The 19192-nt window shown below is 39.9% G+C and overlaps 1 protein-coding gene across 1 annotated transcript in view; it reads right to left on the reverse strand.

Annotated features, from left to right (window-relative positions):
* LOC310993316 (protein MTSS 1-like) overlaps positions 1 to 19192 on the reverse strand; it is a 75529-nt gene extending 56337 nt beyond the window's left edge. The window contains exons 1-3 of the mRNA XM_083981637.1: positions 18797 to 19192; positions 7538 to 7599; positions 4694 to 4767 (exon numbers count right to left, since the gene is read on the reverse strand). Of these exons, the coding sequence (XP_083837763.1) occupies positions 4694 to 4767; positions 7538 to 7599; positions 18797 to 18868 (208 nt within the window). The 5' untranslated portion in view covers positions 18869 to 19192. The remainder of the gene's footprint in view (positions 1 to 4693; positions 4768 to 7537; positions 7600 to 18796) is intronic.

A 19192-nucleotide genomic window follows, 5' to 3' on the forward strand; every position in this document is an offset into this window, starting at 1 on the left:
TCCAATCCTTGCTTCATCTCCCACACTCAGGTCTTTTCACCTCCCTTCCTCCCTTCGCCTCCTGTCCTCTCCTCTTTTTTTTCACCTTCCTCCTCCTCCTCCTCTGTCCGACCCAGTTACCAGGTGTTGACATATTGACGTGGCCCCTGTCAAAGCGGCGGCCCTCAACCGGCCCTCACCTCAGAATGAAATCCTCCCTGGCAGCGGGTTGCTATGACGACCACGGTCCAGCACACACACACACACACACACACACACACACACACACACACACACACACACACACACACACACACACACAAACAAAAACAGAGCCAGGTAGAGAGAGGAGGACACCCGCGGTGCCTTATCTCCACCGTGTGTGTTCCCTGTGTGTGTGTGTGTTGATATGATAAGATAGCGATCCTCCACTTTAGACACAACATTTGCATTCGTTCCAACTGTCGACACTTTTTACGTACGCAGGCAAAGTGGAAACTTCCTGCGGTGAGACGGGGAGAGAATGTAAACACAGTCACCCAGGTGAATAAACTCCTCTGGTTTATAAACTTTTATACGTTTATGTTTCAGTGGAAACTAAATCTAATTATTCTGTTTCTACCTCGGGTCAGTGTGTGTGTGTGTGTGTGTGTGTGTGTGTGACGGTCGTGGTTTTAAATGAATGAATTTCTTCAAATATCAACTGATGACATTTCTGATAACGATACGATCTACAAATGAATAACAATTAATGAACAATCCTCACCATGGAAACTAAACAACACCAAAATAAACAACAAGAAATAATATTAATACAAGAAAGGGATAGAATAGATAGATAGATAGATAGATAGATAGATAGATAGATAGATAGATAGATAGATAGACAGATAGAACGATAGAACGATAGAACGATAGAACGATAGATAGATAGATAGATAGATAGATAGATAGATAGATAGATAGATAGATAGATAGATAGATAGAACAATAGATAGATAGATAGATAGATAGATAGATAGATAGATAGATAGATAGATAGATAGATAGATAGATAGATAGATAGATAGATAGAACGATAGATAGATAGATAGATAGAACGATAGATAGATAGATAGAATGATAGATAGAATGATAGATAGAACGATAGATAGAACGATAGATAGAACGATAGATAGATAGAACGATAGATAGAACGATAGAACGATAGAACGATAGATAGAACGATAGATAGATAGATAGATAGAACGATAGATAGATAGATAGATAGATAGATAGATAGATAGATAGATAGATAGATAGATAGATAGATAGATAGATAGATAGATAGATAGATAGATAGATAGATAGATAGAACGATAGAACGATAGAACGATAGATAGATAGATAGATAGATAGAACGATAGAACGATAGATAGATAGATAGAACGATAGATAGATAGATAGAACGATAGATAGATAGATAGATAGATGGATGGATGGATGGATGGATGGATGGATGGATGGATGGATGGATGGATGGATGGATGGATGGATGGATGGATGGATGGATGGATGGATGGATGGATGGATAGATAGATAGATAGATAGATAGATAGATAGATAGATAGATAGATAGATAGATAGATAGATAGATAGATAGATAGATAGATAGATAGATAGATAGATAGATAGATAGATAGATCAGTGTGGATCTGCAGTCATTTCCATCTCGTTGCTATGAGCACCACCAGCAGCAGCAGCAGCAGCCAGCTGGACATGACAGCGCGCCCCCAATCCCCCTCTCCCTCCTCCATCCATCTTTTTCATCATCATCTCTCTCTCTCTCTCTCTCCCCCATCACCATCTGCCCTCCATCCTTCTCCTCTACCTCCTGTTCTGTTCCTCCTCTTTCCGTTGCCATCCATCCCTCTACTGCTGCACATCATCATCATCATCTTTTTGTTTTTCTCTCTAATCTGATCATTTCATCTGTTTTGGCCTAAAATCTCCAGCGCTGCCTCCCTGTTCTCCCCCCTCCCCTCATCCTCCTCCTCCTGTGCTGGGATGTAATGGCCCAGACTGGGAGCACTGGTAAAATGGAGTCTTAGATTTAATAATTCATCCCATTTATCAGAGCTGACTCACAGTTCACAGGTCAAACAACCGTTAAGCTGCACAGGCAACAGTCACATCTATTTGTATCTAAAGCTCTTTGTTTGTATTTTTATAATAAGTGATTTTTTTCTTTATATTATTGAATGATTTTTAACAAATTTAGCCTCAAAAAGATTTTAAGTGAAGTATTTATGCCTCATCTTTGTATAATAGCTTGTATTCTGTGTATTTTATTACTTTTATGTTATGTGTAGGGACACTACAGATGGAAATTAGCTGGGAGCTAAATCTGGTGCAACCATCTTTTCATTTTTTCCTTTAAATGATTAATGTAATTGCACATTGTCCCTTATTAAACTAATAAACTAAACTAAACTAATCCATATATTTTATCGATTTATCACTCAATAAAAGACTTAATATTCAAAGCAGAAATGTATTTTGTCTTATTTTTCATATTACAAAAAGCATCTTCCTTTGCTCGACTGTTTTGCACATGTGGACCTGAAGATATATAGGTGTTGTCTTTTAGTCATTTGGCTTTTGTCATTTAGAAAATAAATCTTTTGTGCACAGTTTCAAAAACCAAGAAATGTGTGTGCACTTTGGTTGATAAAACAGTTTAGTATTGAAGAAACAACTGTGTTGCCCAGTTGTTGGATGTAGAATTAATAAGGGTGAATTCTTAGACAGATGTTTTGAATTGCCAGAAAGCAAATCAAATGTAAGTGTTTGAGTCGATTCTGGGCTTGAACCAAAATCTAATTGAATCAAGTGATCACTGACCTATTAACGAACCCCATGTTTAATACCGTAAATAATAATAATGGTTGTAAAACAGATGCAGTGAGTGAGGAACAGCTACTGCTCTGCCTCAGTGGATCAGAGGTGTGAGGAGGAGGAGGAGGAGGAGGACGTTGGGGTGTGGCTCCACAGACCTATAATTGTCCCAACAGTCGCTGAGAGAAACCAATAATTCTGCACACAGCTCCAGGTGAAACAACCAACACACACACACACACACACACACACACACACACACACACAAACACACACACTAGTCAATTACAGAGCTGCTGTGACCCACAGCCCTAGAATCACGGCGGCGGTGACTGATTGTTTCCTCGGTTAATGTTGTCATTGTGACAGCGAGTCGCCTCGACAGGAAGCTGGCCTACATCCAGCACTGTGGACCGACACACACACACACACACACACACACACACACACACACACACACACACACACACACACACACACACACATACACACACGCACAAAGTCGACCTTAAAGATGTAGGTTCGGTTCAGTGAAAGAGAAGATACAGCAGCTCTCTATCGAGGTTACCACGGAGATAAATACTGAGCAGGAAACAGACCGAGCCGCCCATCGAGGCTTCCTGCTTCGTCTAATCAGAACAGGAAGTGGCCGCTATTGATGTTCCAGTCCAGCGATCAGGAAGACAGCCACCTCTGATCATCTGTCAATAATGAGGGAGCGCAAATCTATAGAAAACGTGCAAACTGCTTCACAACAAGGACGACACAGAACGAATCAAACCAAACTGCCGATCATTCATCCGATTATTGATCTGATCATTCAGATTTAAATCCAGCCACTGTACATCCTGTGGAGGGGCTTCTCACTCTGCTTCAAGATCTGCATTAAGTCCTGTTTCTGACCGACCTACAATATAAAATAACCAATCATTGGTTTTATTGAGTGAATTAGCTCACTGATTTTGATATAACAGTATAAAGAATAGAAAATACAATTACAACTGATAAAATGGCCCCAAATGGAATAAAAGACAAAACAATAGTGACATCATGCCAAGGTTTTTTGGCTTGTGTGGAAGATAAAAACTGACTCACGACCACCAGCAGTGGATGGACAAGTAATTCAAGGTTTAAAGAGGAACTACGCAGGATTTCTCCCGTGGCTCTGCTACATTTTTACCTTAATTAAAAAGCTCCAGAGTAATTGTGATTGTTAACTACATGACTTGTGACTTGTTACGAGTGAGAACGGAGGCTCTCTGCCTTCAACCTGGCATCTCACGGCTGAAAACCAACCTGGCAACATCAGTGTAGTTATTCGGTCGCTACCCCGGTGTCCCAGCTCTCGTCTCTGCGGCACCGCCACACAAACGCGCTCCGTAACCCGCAAGCTTTTGTTTTTATGACAGTTAAGACTACATAAACATACACTTCGCAACATCGTATATGTTATATAACGTGATCCACCGCTCCATGTATTGATTTTATCGCCGGCTTCGCTGTAAATAAATGCACATGACCAGGAGGAGGGTTAGCAACACAGCGGAAAAGCGACCGCACCTGCATAATTCCTCTTTTAACCCAAAAGCTTTACACAGAATTAATCTCCTCTGTTTTTATTCTCATGTGTTTTCTTCTATCACATTAACCAGAGTTCAGACAAAATGAAGCCGAAACTAGACTTCCAGACTGTCACAGTGTCTCTACCCTCGCAGCCATAAGAGAACAGCCGGCGTTCAGCAATCTGTTTACCATCAACTCCAGTTTACAACCACAATGACACATATTTGCACACACACACACATACAGTATACACACAACCATGTTATCATCTTACCTCTGCTGTTGGTTGCCAGGTCGGCCACCTTCTGAAAAGCGTCCAGGAAGGCAGCCACCGCCACAACCGTCGTCCTGGGAAACACAACAGAGAGAGAGAAAAAAAAACATTTGGCTTCGGTGTTATTTGGCTTCATGTTTTGTCAAAGAAGTTTTCTGGTCCACTGATTGGTCCCAGGACTCTGTCACATGCTGTTATATATAATTTTGCACTTCAAGTATCTTCCAAATGGAGCAAATATCTCCTGACATCACGTCCTGTCTGTCTCTCTCTGTCTGCTTTAACTCCATCAACTTAATTCCTCTGATTTATCTTGACAATAGCGATTAATATTGAACCTTTGGAGCATTTCAACTGTTCCACTCTTTCTCTTTCTGCCTCCTCACTGTTCATTTGCTGACTGGGCCGCCATTGTTTGATCTTTGGCGGAAGCTCTTTTACAGTTCTCTTCTGTAACTCAAGCTCTTTGGTGCATTGACAGGCGCTCCAACATGAGATAACTGTCATAACTCTCCTAAGCGGCCGCTTGCTTTTACGAGCTCAGGAAATTGCAACAAGGTCTGTTCGAAGAGACCGAGACAACTTGATATTTGCCTTTTAGAGGAGGTTTTGAGATAAGATGAGGAGTCTGTATAAATCTGTGGCTTCAGCACCGCACACAGATACACGGCTTTAGCAACAGTTTGTGGTGACATTTCGATGAATAAACTGGATAAAACCAGTCAATTTATCATGTACCTGTAACAAATATTTTTTTTTATTATTGTTCTCCATCTGAAGTTATAGTTTTTGTATTTATACATCTCATGTATCACTCCTATAAACCTCTGGACATTTACATATGCCTGATACATTTGTATACCTCTGATGTGTGCAATAATCTCCACCCTGCTGCTACGATGTTCTTATACACTTTTATTTTTTACACTTCTATTATCATTTCATTATTATTATTCAGCTCTTTTTTACTTGCACTAATTATATAGATAATATTTATATTTAAATAGTATTGTTTACAGATCTATTTAAACTGTCCTATTTCTGTGTCCTTCTGGAAGCCAACCAACGACATTTCGTTGCCAAAAATCACTGTTGTGTTTCTTTGTGTAATGACAATAAAGAAAGTCTTGTCTAAGTCTAATATACTCATAATCCATAAAATCAGCAGTAGAGTTGAATGTAAACGAAACAAAAGTGTCAAAAAGACATTCAAGAGTTACAATATACTGTAGTTGTTCTTAAAAAATACAAAGCAGCTTATTTAAGAGTTTTTTTTTCCCCACAGGACTTGAATGAAGCAGAAGTGATGGACTGAATAATATCCTCATGTTAATTTCCACTGTGAAATAAGCTGAACTGGCAGCAGCGTTTGCCTGAAGGTATGAAAACACTTTGGCGGTGATGTAAAAGTATATATATTTTAGAAAAATGGGCTAAAACCTGAAAAGCAAAAAAAGGTTTGGTCCTTTAATCTCATGTATGAAGTGGAGCTTGAAATTGGGATAATAAAGAGCATTCATTCTGTTCTGAGATGAAGTGAATTGAACTAAAAAAGAAAACACCCAGACATATAAACACCTGGAGTGAGGGAGACGAGTGTTTGCGATCGGCTTCGACCTCCGGTGACCCCCCGGCCCAGCGCTGAGTCTCTGGAGGCTGCCACTGATCCATCTCACTGATAATGACTGCAGGGTGGCATCATTAATCTCTGCCAGCCACCGAAGGTTAATTGAGTTGTGCACGTGCGCGTATGTGTGTGTGTGTGTGTGTGTGTGTGTGTGCGTAAATGGAGGGTGGGTGGTTAATGGCTGGAAGAGGTGTGTGTATGTGTGTGTGTGTTTGTGTGTGTGATGCATTTCCCATGATGCAGTGAGGTTCAAGTGTATGTTTGCTGTTTGTACGTGCAGTCGTGCACACTTTTCTGTTAAGTGTGAGTGCGTATATCACCTTGAACGCTGTGTTTGTGTGTGTGTATGTGTGTGTGTGTGTGTAGACCCAGTGAACCCCAGAGCTGAGGACGCGGTGGCAGAGCAGCAGAGGTGAAGCTGACATTTAAACACCTAATGAAGCAGACTGATTGGATTTTCATGAGCTCAGGTTGTACACAGTCTCAACATGTGTGTGTCTTTGTGTACAACCAACACACACACACACACACACACACACACACACACACACACACACACACACACACACACACACACACACACACACACACACACACACACACACACACACACACACACACATTTACCTACTAACATGTTGCAGAGAGACGAGTCAAACAAAGAACCAACAACAGGTTCATAGTGAGTTGTTTTGTAGCCTGGAGTTAAAGGTTTCATTGATATACTAAATATAATGAATCTAACATTAGTCTTTTAGTAATACAGCACAATAATTCCCACTGAAGCACTTGGGTCAGCTGTTTGCTGTGTTTTAATGTGTTAATGATCTGAATCTGAATCTGAATAGTTTACCAGAAATTGATAATTACTGGTGCTCCATTCAACATATAGGAATATTTTAAGAATATCAATAAAAACAGCGATAATAATAATAATATAAACTCACCACATGCAAAAACCCTGTCAATAATAAACAATGTATACATGGTTAAATAGATAAATATTTACATGCGTTAAAGGTCATTTTGAACAGAATGAATTATGTACAGACCTGTTATTGATTATTGCATATGGTGGATCAATCAGTTCATGGATTGATTTCCAAATAAATTTGATTTTATTCTGACTTTTCATTATGTATCTTAGACGAACACTGAGCGATACAGAGTGTTTTAAGTGTTTGCTGCATGTGTTGTAGTGTGTATATGTTTATTACCGGAGCTGTGACTGTAGTTTGCTGGCCTTGCTGATGAAGTCGTCCCAGACGGGGTAACTGCCCTGAACACAGAGAGAAGAAAAACATATTTTAGTGACATCGAAACAACATTTTCCTTTAGAGCAGCAGCTTAAATCACACACGAGTGAAGTTGAACTGTAGTGAAATGGAAGAATATATATATTATATTATCAACAGTGTGTGTTTTCTCTGCTCCTGTATAAAAGAACATCTGTTTGGAGATGAAATGATCCAGTCTTATCTCATCTCATCTCATCTCATCTCATCTCATCTTATCTAATGGGGGCCGTAATTACATTAGAGTTTAAATGATAATGAACCAATGAACCAATTAGTCAGACAGAGCAGGCAACCTGAGGATGTAACCATGTCTGGACCAGTTAATTTTTACTTTCAGTTTGAGTCTTGAAGGGATAGTTCAACATTTTGGTAAATTGGCCCATTGCCATAATCCCTATAGTCTTAGCAGTAGGTTTGTTACCTTTAATTATCGATGCAAGCTATTTTTAGAACGGCTGAGCAGAGCCGCTATGACTATAGCGATTATGGCAATGTTGAACTATCCCTTTAAACTAAAAGGTCTTTGTTTGGATGAATTGAAATCTGTAGTCTTGTGCAGATTTTAAATTAAAAGGTTTATAAAATCGCACTGTGATCATTTAAAATCTTGAAAACGTTTCAGAGACTATAACATTACACATCTATTCATTTCAGATTGATCAGGTCGGGGCTGATAGCCGATCGATTTAACAACGTCAGTATATCAGTGGTGATACAGTCAGGAGACTGATGGGAAACAGGAAACACAGCAGCACACTCCTCTCCATGTAAAGTTTTTGCCCGTGTGTGCACCTCTCCACCTCTCCACGGCCAAAACGCATAAATCCTGAGCATCAGACAGAAAACACAGAGACGGATCGATACCGCTGATCCATAGGCCGCCAACACCCACCCACCCACCCCCAGGCCGTCTAGAGGAGGCCAAACAAGCGCCCCCCAGGCATGCAAATACAGTCTGGGTCCAGTGACTGGGTTCAATATGAGACAGATGTAAAAAATAAAAATAAAAAAAATAAAGAGGGAGACGCCACTTGCTGCAGTGCGGTGCTGCTGCTGCTGGATCATGTGTGTTCATGGAGGGAAACACTGCAGCCAAACACACAAAGACATACAGTAAGAAACTGGGGTACGCTTCTATAAAGTCAGCGGGAGTCCCCTGGTGTTTTCAGGAAGGGTGGGGCTTCTTCATCTTTTTTTTTTTTTTACACTGCAGTGAAAGATCTGAGGCATGCGTGGATTTCTGTAGTCTAGACTCACAACTGTGTCACCAGTTTACACCCATCTCTGAAAATAACACGAAAAATCCCACAATTAAAAATCCCACAGCCACCTCTGTGCAGCTTTTATACTGAAAGTGCAAAACAACATCACAGCCACAGCTTTGAACTGTAAATCCGACATCTCTCCACGTCACATACTGTATGTTGTTTTGTTGTATTCGTGGTGTTTTTGCAAGGTGATACAAACACACAACAACAGTCAAAAGTATGCAGACAGACACCCCCAACCATGTCCTGTCGTGCTGGGACAGATTTTCAAGGTTGTTTGAAGGAATCGGTGAAGCTGCTGCACATGGGAACTGAGAGAAACTAGAGCTGAAACATGAAAAGAGACATTGCTGAATCTGAAAGTGATAATAAACCATGAACCTGCCTCCTCCTCCTCCTCCTGAATAAAAACTCTTTGGTGTAATTTTCATCAGAATCACAGTGCAGGGTTCCCAACTCATTTCAATAATGACCACATTGATATGACAGACCAGACAGGAATCACACCATGCACCAATATATTCCCATCTAAAATGATCTCTTACATGCTTAATAAATCGTGAAATTATGTTATTTTAATATAAATTGATCACAAGAACTCTGTCACATAGGCCTTGCTTATTATCGTCACCGTTAATGTATAACCTGACTCACAATCTCTTCTGAAATACAGCATGTTACCATTTCTCTTTAAATACCACATGGATGTATTGTATGAATATAATACATTACAATGTATTAATATAATACATTATACATGGATCTTATAATTATAATAGATCCATGCAATAACATAGAAGATGTTAACCTACAATAGAGATAGCAAATGTGATGTAATTATTGACGTAATCCCGCGATGAACGCATTGCATCATGGGAGTTTCCAGCTATTTTTGATTCAAAGTTGAATTTGCTAAGATTATTTACGTTACTAGTTTGTCACGTTTTTAAGCCTCTTTACTTTATCATGCAGGTGTTAATTTCCCACTGTGAACTGTGTAAGTTAAACAAGTCATGTCATATTATGGTCTGTTTTACCTTGACAAAGACATCGCATCTGAAGTGATGCTAACGAACGCGCTGGCAAAAAAAAAGAGCTGGTGTTTGACTGACATTAAACTCTCAACAATGAACCAACTTATTTTTGAAAGAGCTGAATCACAACCATTTAAATTTTTAGCTAATGGTAAAAAAAAAAAAAAAACAAGCTAGTAAGTGCCTCGAACCACGATAATCTGTTAATCGACCGTTAAAAACTCATCATCGAGGAAAAAGACGTTGTTTCCAAGAGTGTAAGCACTCGAAATTACTGACGTCCTTGAACTATCCTCCAAACGTCAACATGAACTTAAACGTAACTTAACACACTAATTCTGAAATTACTTTGCAAGATGACACAATATTGCACTTTATAACCTAACAAATACAAAGTGACGTGATTTTCAAATTGCATGACAAAATTGCACATTGAGTTGCCATTTTGCCAAATGCATTGCCTTTTGAATAAATTTGCACATATGACATCCATATATTCCAGGATATTTTACTATTTTTCTCATTTTCCATGTGTAATTTTCAATAACTGGAAAAAATGGGCTTTTCTTCTTTTCTTCTTTGTTCTGGTTTTGTTGTGCACTTGTTCCAAAATAAGCAAGCAGCTATAACAGCATTATCAGTGGGATCTTAGTTGTTCACAAGCAAAGAACTGGAAGCCTTTTCAAATTATTTCTAGTACAGCTGTGAGTGAGAATTTAACAGATTGCCTTCCATTCACAGCCCATACTAATTAATAGCAAAGAATAAAGCAGAAATCACTGTGCTGCTGGTGTAAGCAGCAAAAAACTGAGGTGTTGCTTCATTTCCTCCATCAGTCATGTGTTTGATGGACTGCTTAGAAGGTTTATTCATGTCTATCTTATACCACAGTCCTCACATGCCATATGCAGATTAGGAGAAAAGACCCACGTATGCTGTGAAACGACGAACAACTAAATCTGTGTCTGGTGCAAAAATATGTTCTGAAGTGGAGCCAGAGCAGTCGCAGTGAGTCTTCTCCAAAGTTACAAACGTTTTCATACAAAATCTAACATCAAAGTAAAAAACCAAAGGAAGCGGAGAGGCACAGTTCAATGATAATCATATGAATATTACGCTGTAGCACTTTTAAATTGTGAATCTGTATTTTAATATTTCCTCCCTGAAGCCGACACACCTTCACTCCTCAGCTGCACTTTGTGGGCGTCGCCTTTTTTTTGTGTGTGTGTGTACGTGTGTGTGTGTGTGTGCGTGTGTGTGTGTGTCGTTCCTCTCTGCCAGTGCAGCTGGGTGTGTTCAGCCTCGTTCTGTTTGTGAGAGTGATGCCCAGCGTCATCGCCTGGCTACCGTTGCCATGGTTACGCTGCTGCTGCTGCTGCTGCTGTTGCTGCAGAGAGGCTTCAGACACTCAGAGAGGGGGATTTGTGAGGAGGGGAGGGTCACACGTGCATGCATTGCTCACCCAAACACACTTTTCAGGTTCATACATTTGCTTTCTTTGTTTCTCTCAGTGTCTCTTTCATATTCAATGCACACACCTTTTTCTCCTTCTTGATACACGCAAGCACACACACACACTATCTTTCCATTTTTCTCATACCCTCATGTCATTTTATCTTCCTGCTCTTTATTACTCATTAGTCATCTGCTCTCTGTTACTGTATCTCTTCTCTCTCTCTCTCTCTCTCGGACACATACACACACACACTCTGAGGCGAGGGCAGGGCCACTGCATCTATCAGTCACTGAGGACATCAATTGTCACCGTGGCAACAACCGGAGGCAGCAGCAGCAGCAGCAGCAGCAGCAGCAGCAGCCTGCTGGTCCTTCAGGAATGCACCGCTCTGTTTGTTTGGCTCTGTGAACGACTGCACAGGATTTACACAGAGAAATCCCTGTTTGTTTCCTCCTTATCACTGATCTGATGAGATAGAGACACAGATCTGATTCCTCACACTCCAGCAGGACTGTGATTTCAAGATAATGACAAAAAAAAGAAGAAGCTTCAGGCCACTAAAGATGGATGTATTTGTGCATCACCACCAGAAATATGAGGCAGGTGTGGACGAAGGGGAAACTGGAGGGAGGTTAGGCAGATAAATCTGTTCAACAATTTGGGAAATCAGCCTTTTTACATAAAAACAGCTCACAATATATAAATCTCCTTTGTTCAGATTGTGATTTGACAGGATTTCTTGTGCTGGACTATTTCTTGGAGGAGACACCACTCCCACTAATCCCACATATGACACGACAGCATTTTGTCACCTTTGAATAGAGTCATGGTGGCTATAAGCTAACCACCTTAGAGAGCAAACCAATCTATTTAATCCCTTTCAAAAGAAATATAAACATCATATTTAATTGAAATATAATTAACAACAGACAAGACTGATGATGTAGAGGCAAGGCAAGGCAGTTTTATTTGTATAGCCTATTTTCAAAGGGCTTTACATAGCCTTATAACAACATCCTCTGCCCTTAGAGTCTATGTTTACGTAACTAAATGATCATATATTGACTTGAATCTATCCTAAATGTATCATACAAGATGAAATACATTTTATATTTAACCATATACACACACAACATATTTTTTTTATTTTTCTTATTTAACCTTTATTTACCCAGGCAAGCAATTAAGAACAAACTCTTATTTACAAATGCAGTCTGAAATCTTACATGTATTGTCTATAAAGATCTCCTCATGAATTTGTTTACATATTTATGCAGTATATTTCCTGAGGTAAATGATTGATGGACTGCACTCACTGTATATAGAGCTGCTCTGGTCCTATACATCACATCACATCAACACCCACACTCACTCATCATAATGGTTCAGTGTCTTGTCCAAGGACACTTGAACACATCAGAGGAGGAGGAGCCAGGGATCAAACCTGGTTTAGTTAGTAAATGACCCACTTTACCTCCTGAGCCACAAACTGGTGAAATCATGGTTGTTGAGGTTGAACTGTAAAGACTATAGTCGATCAAATTGTTGCATGTTATTTTAAATTCTCCTTTTAGCAGTTAGTAAAAGACCTAAATGGTAAATGGTGAATGGTCTGTATTTATATAGCGCTTTTACTATACCTGAACGATACCCAAAGCGCTTTACAGTACATCACATTCACCCATTCACACACACATTCACACACACCTCAGATCGATAAGAAATCTCACTACAACGTCGCCAGAGCTTCGGCTGACGTCAGATAATGGATAAAAGAGACGGGAGCAACACAAAACAAAAACAGAGCGGAGTGTGACTCATTTGGCCGGGACACCAGCGCCTACTGCAGCGGCTCTGTCCGTGATGTTTCCATGGCGATCTCAATGCTAATACACCACTTTAAACCACACACACACACACACACACACACACACAGAGAGACGCACACAGACACACACACACAGGTTCTTGTCTCGCCTCAGCTGTTGAGACACTCGTTGACATAATGCATCTCCTAACATCCCATAACCTCGACCTTAAAGCCAAATATTAACCCAGAGGAAGCTCTTTGAAGTTGTGAGGACCGACCATGACGTCGCCACGCACAGACAAAACACATGGCTATTTAGTAGCCTACCAATAACAAATTTTAAAGTTTAATTTGTCAGAGATTAAACATAAATAATAACTCTTGAAAGATTTCTATAATGGATTCAATGCGTATCTATCTATCTATCTATCTATCTATCTATCTATCTATCTATCTATCTATCTATCTATCTATCTATCTATTATATAATCAAGTGCATCATCTACATATGGTGTAATTTATGGCCCTGAATCTAACCAGCATCTATCTATCTATCTATCTATCTATCTATCTATCGTTCTATCTATCGTTCTATCTATCTATCTATCGTTCTATCTATCTATCTATCTATCTATCTATCTATCTATCTATCTATCTATCTATCTATCTATCTATCTATCGTTCTATCTATCTATCTATCTATCTATCTATCTATCTATCTATCCATTATATAATCAAGTGCATCATCTACATATGGTGTAATTTATGGCCCTGAATCTAACCAGCATGTGTCCTGTCAGTCTGGTCGACCCCACATTCATATTAATATCAGCAAAAATAGAAGCATACGATAAATTAAGTTACAAAAATAAGGTATCAACAATACTGTTACAAGAGGAAAATAATAAATGAATGTGTCTTGTGCTTTCTCCAGGCAAAGAGCCAGTCTAAAATGTTTCATATAGCCAACATTGCATCAACCATATACAATCAATCAATTATTGCTTTCATTTGACTTCACAAAACTCACTCAAACTGCACATTTTCACATAAAAAAACATATTATATTACTGTTATCCACGTTGCTAAGCCATGTGTGCATGTACAACCTGCATTCATTTAAGTATTTGAACCAAGAACCAAAACTATGACCTATAAGTGACAATTCTTCAAACACAGATGGACAGAGGTTGGTAGAGACCAAACTGGAGCTAATAAGAGACGGGAATATAAGAGTTGCATTCACAAAAGGTGATATTCTGCTTTATTTTGGCCCCTTTTATGGACCAACAGTGGTTTGATGCAGCTTCAATCACTGTAAAGACGCCACAGCAGCTTCAGTTCTGTGTCTCGTCTTCAGACAGATGTGAAGCTCGGTGTAAAGCAGCTCACGAAAGAAAAAGAGGATGAGCCAGTTTTCTCCTCCAGGGAAAAACATGCAGATCGGTTCCACTTAAACGGATCAACAGTAATGTGTCTGCTTCAGTGGAACCAGCACAATGACGATGGATGATGATGAGCAGCAGCAGCACACAGCCAGACACACGCAACACACAGCGTGGATACAGACAGCAGCAACACTGGGTGGCGCTGTGATGTCATGATGATGTCAAACACGAGCCCCCGAGCTACGGGATCTTCACACGGCTACTTCATTAAGGACGTAAAACACTGAGCTCACGTTTAGTCTCGGTTTTAATTGGGACCGTTTTTGTGTGATTTTCAAAATAAAAGCCGCACATGCTCTAACGCCAAAAGAACACTTTGTATTTCTTTTTTTCTTTAGGTAAACACTGTCTGGTTTCTGTGTTCAGTTGATTAACCAAACAGATGATCAATTAGTCCAAAAACAACAAAATGTGTCACAATTTCCCAGAATCCTTCTTGACGTTTTTTTCTTTAACTGTTTAATTCGTCCCACAAATCGTAAATTTAGTGTCAGAGGAAAATGAATAAATCTGCCAACTTAAATTTAGTCCCTAATACAAACATTTGCAATCAATCAATCAATCAATCAATCAATCAATCAATCAATCAATCAATCAATCAATCAATCAATCAAATAAACCAATCATTTCAGCTCGACTACACTGAGGAGTATACGAAAATGGTTGAATCTATGACTATTGTCAATTTAAAACAGATTTGACTTTGTAACATTAATACAAAGTGATTAAACATGTACCTTATGCAAAATCAATGATCAATTATTGATCATCAAGTTTGATCAAGTAGCAAGATGTCTTGTGACATCACCAAAAAGGACTAGAACACACAAAAATTGAGGAAACAAGCAATCTTAGATCTTATACTGACAGACGCATGACATAAAATCAATATCTATATCAGAACCACTTCATCTATTGGCAATCACTTCGTTCACTCATCCTTCAAAACCAGCTGGCCCATAATGCGATAAAGTTCCCATCTGAAAAATACAGAGAACGAACGAGTCAAGTACCGAGAAGCGGCGCCTCACAGGTTCTTACACGTTCTGAGGGAAACTCATGTTTTGGGTTCTTAAGTTCAACTCTTTCACAGCTCGTCTCTGAGAACAGAGTCAACAAAGAAGGTTTCAACCTGCCGTCATTCACCCGGCGGCTGCAACTTTTCCTCATTGTGCTGATTTGTTAATGTGACGGTGAGGCCCGGAGGCCCGAATAAAGGCCGGATACACAAACACAGACACAGACGTGTGCATGTAGCCTATTGTATATAAGAGACAACTATAGCAGCAGCAGCAGCAGCAGCAACAGCAACAGCCGGCCGTAGTCTGATCCACAGTGACACAGTGAAATCTCTCCTCCACCCACACACGTCTGAGCTGATGGAGGAAAACCTGCCCGACTGTCTGCACGACACGTCACACGTATGAATCAGCTGTGTTTCATTAAATCTACATCATCCAGTTATTGATTAAAGACAAAGAACATGGCGGAGGCATGGCGAGAGAGTAAATGTACAAGACAAAAAACAATCCTGTATTGAAAATTAGAAGCAGTGGAAGTATCATCAGATGTGTGAGAGTCTGAGATTATTACCTCGGTTGGTTCTGTTTCCAGTGGATTATTGCAAAAGCTGCTGAGTTGGATAGCACCAAATTTAGTGGAGGGATTGGACGGGAACCTGGGATGAGTGTGCTCAGTTTTGAAGCAAATCCAGATTGTTTACTATAAATTTTGTTGGGTTTTTCTTCTGAAGTCTGGTCTATGTTGTTTGACACTGGCCTTGATGTAGGACTGCAAGTTACAAATGTTAGTCCGTTAGTCAGTGGTGGTTGCAAACCTAATCTGAGAGGTCATGAGAGCATTAATAGGTTAGTGTCAGTTTGTCTAATCTTTGTTTTTTGGTAAAACATAGGAGACTTTTCCATCTTTGGGGCTTAAACATTGAAATTAAACCACTTGAGAATCTAATTAGAATCTAATCTAATTTTGGTTTTAATTTTAATAATTGGATTTCATTTTAAATCCAGTTTAAAAACATTTCTCTTTCATGTGCTTATGGCTGAGCTCTTTTAAGAACTTTAAACTTCTGTCTTTTTTATTCTTATTTTTAAATGTTTTATCTTTATATAAAGCACATTAAGTTGCCTTGATATGAAATGCGCTAAACAAATGTAGATGCCTTGCCTTGCCTAATCAGGAAAATTTTCTTTGCCAGCCTAGAACTATTGAACTCGGGTTATTTTTGTAGAGGCGACAAAGGTTGGTAAGAATTAATGTTAAATTTTAACCTGAAAAGAGGCAAATTATTGAAGCTGCGAAGTAAATGTAGTTAACTGTAATATTCTGAAAATGCTCAGGTACAAATGCTCAAAGTTGGATGTAAGTGTAAATGTCTGTGGGTAGATAAAGATGGCCGACACCACAGCTCTTCATGCCGATCGTAAGCGTAAAAACTTTTTTGCGAATTTACTGCCTTTTTTCAAATTTCTGGCGTTCCCATCCAAGTTTTTATACGCAATTTTTGAAAATGCGAATAAGAAAAGGTGGATGGAAACGCAACTAGTGTGTCTCAGTGTGATGTCATGATTGACAGCTAGATATGTGTGCCCCTTGTTCACTGAATGATGTCGCCAACTCAAGATGGCAGAACTCGTATTCAGGAAAATTTGGCTTCATGTTAGTAAAGTGGGAGGAAGTGGAGACACGTCAGCCATCTTTAGAGAGACTCTATTAACAGCAGTTAGCAACGATCAACAATAACAACAACAACAACAACAGGTGTGAATTAATATTTATAAAACAAACTCCACCTGTTTCTACTGTTATCCACCGACAAGAGAACGAAGGAGTACAAAGTGGAGGAGGAAGAAGAGGAAATGGAGGAGCAGAGGGCAAAGAAGGAGGAAAAAGAGGCAAAAAAGGAGGAGGCAAGTAGGAAATGAAAGAAGAAAGGAGAAAGAAGAGGAAGGGGAATTGTAAGAGAAAGAAAAAGGGAGAAAGTGGAGGAGGAAAGAGACAAAGAAATGGATAAGAAGAGGGGTGGAGGACAGGAAGAGAGGAAAAGCAGGAGGAGGTCAAAGAAGTGAAAGAAACAGCGGAAGAGCAGGAGAAGAGATAGATGAGAAGAAAGAAGCGGGAGGAGAGGAAAAAAGAAAAAGAGGAGGGAATGGGTGTGGCAAACCGACCTGTGAGAAAACACCTGTCTGTTATTATGTCACCGTAGAAACAGGTGTTCATGTGTGTGTGCCCCTCCCCTGACACACACACACACACACACACACCTGCTAGCCTCTGAAACAACAAAACACACCTTGTAGACCCATAAAAGTTACCACCATCCAGACTAATACACTGATCCATTGATCCACACTACTACCAATTAGATAATAAATAAGTGTTTAAGTGCATGTTATGAAGAGCTGAAACTAGTCACTTCTTAATTAGCAATTAATTAACTTTAAGCCTTTGAAATAAAACAGCTATTTTTTTTTTTACATAAAACATTAAACATTAAATTAACATAAGAATTGATTTAATTATCAGTGAATCAGCCTTCTATCAGCTTGATTGATCAACAATGATAGAATATGTGACATCATCCAAACTCAAGTCAATGATCAAAGTTATCGCCAGTTTATTGGATTCATACTAAACCAATCGATCAATCATTGGAGCTCTTGTCACTAATTGATTAAAGATAGGCTACAAGTTCATGCTTTTATTTTGAAGGCGACGTCTTCCACTACAGCTGAAGAAGAAGATCCTGACCTGATCAGTCCATCATTTATCATTAACTCATTAATTAGTCATTTACTTCACTCTGCTGATTAAAACCCTGTCAGATGTGCACGTCACTGTCACGGGAGTGTTTGGTTACCAGGAAGAAGCCGAGATGAACACACCCACCACCTCCACCTCCACCTCCACCCTCCTGCATAATTAGCAAATTAATGATCATCTCTGGAAATCTCTAATAAAAGGCTGGAGGCTGTTCCTGGGTCAGTGCAACAGGAGCAGCAGCAGTAACAGAGCAGGGCGTGCTGCTGCAGCCAGCTGCCCTCCGTGAATATTTCATGCGGTTGTCGTGTGTGTGTGTGTGTGTGTGTATGACATTGATTTTAATCACCAATCAGATGCAATGATCACTGTTGCTTCGTGTTACCTTCATGTCGCCGATGACAGTCTGGAAAAGCCCCCCCAGCGCGCTGCACTCCCTCTCCATCACTGTCTCCATCTTCGGCTGCGAGCAGAAACGATCAACAGTCTCACTCGGAGCGTCTGTTGTCCATAAATGAAACGGCAGGAAAATGAATTAAAAGGTTAGAAAAATTCTAATAAAATAAAAAATAAAAAAAATCTGTGGGTGTTTGGTCAAATCGCTGCGCCGTTTCCCCGGCTGACGGAGCCCTGGACGCGGACACAAGCAGCAGCAGCAGCAGCAGAGCCGGTGGTTAGTTTCCTCTCAGAGCGGGTAAATCCCATGTCTGCAGGCGGAGACGCATGTTGGAGCTGGGGGAGAGTGACGGCAGAGAACCGCAGCACCGCGCCGGAGACACTC

The sequence above is a fragment of the Trachurus trachurus genome, assembly GCF_905171665.1.
Source record: "Trachurus trachurus genome assembly, chromosome: 11".
Lineage (NCBI taxonomy): Eukaryota > Metazoa > Chordata > Actinopteri > Carangiformes > Carangidae > Trachurus > Trachurus trachurus.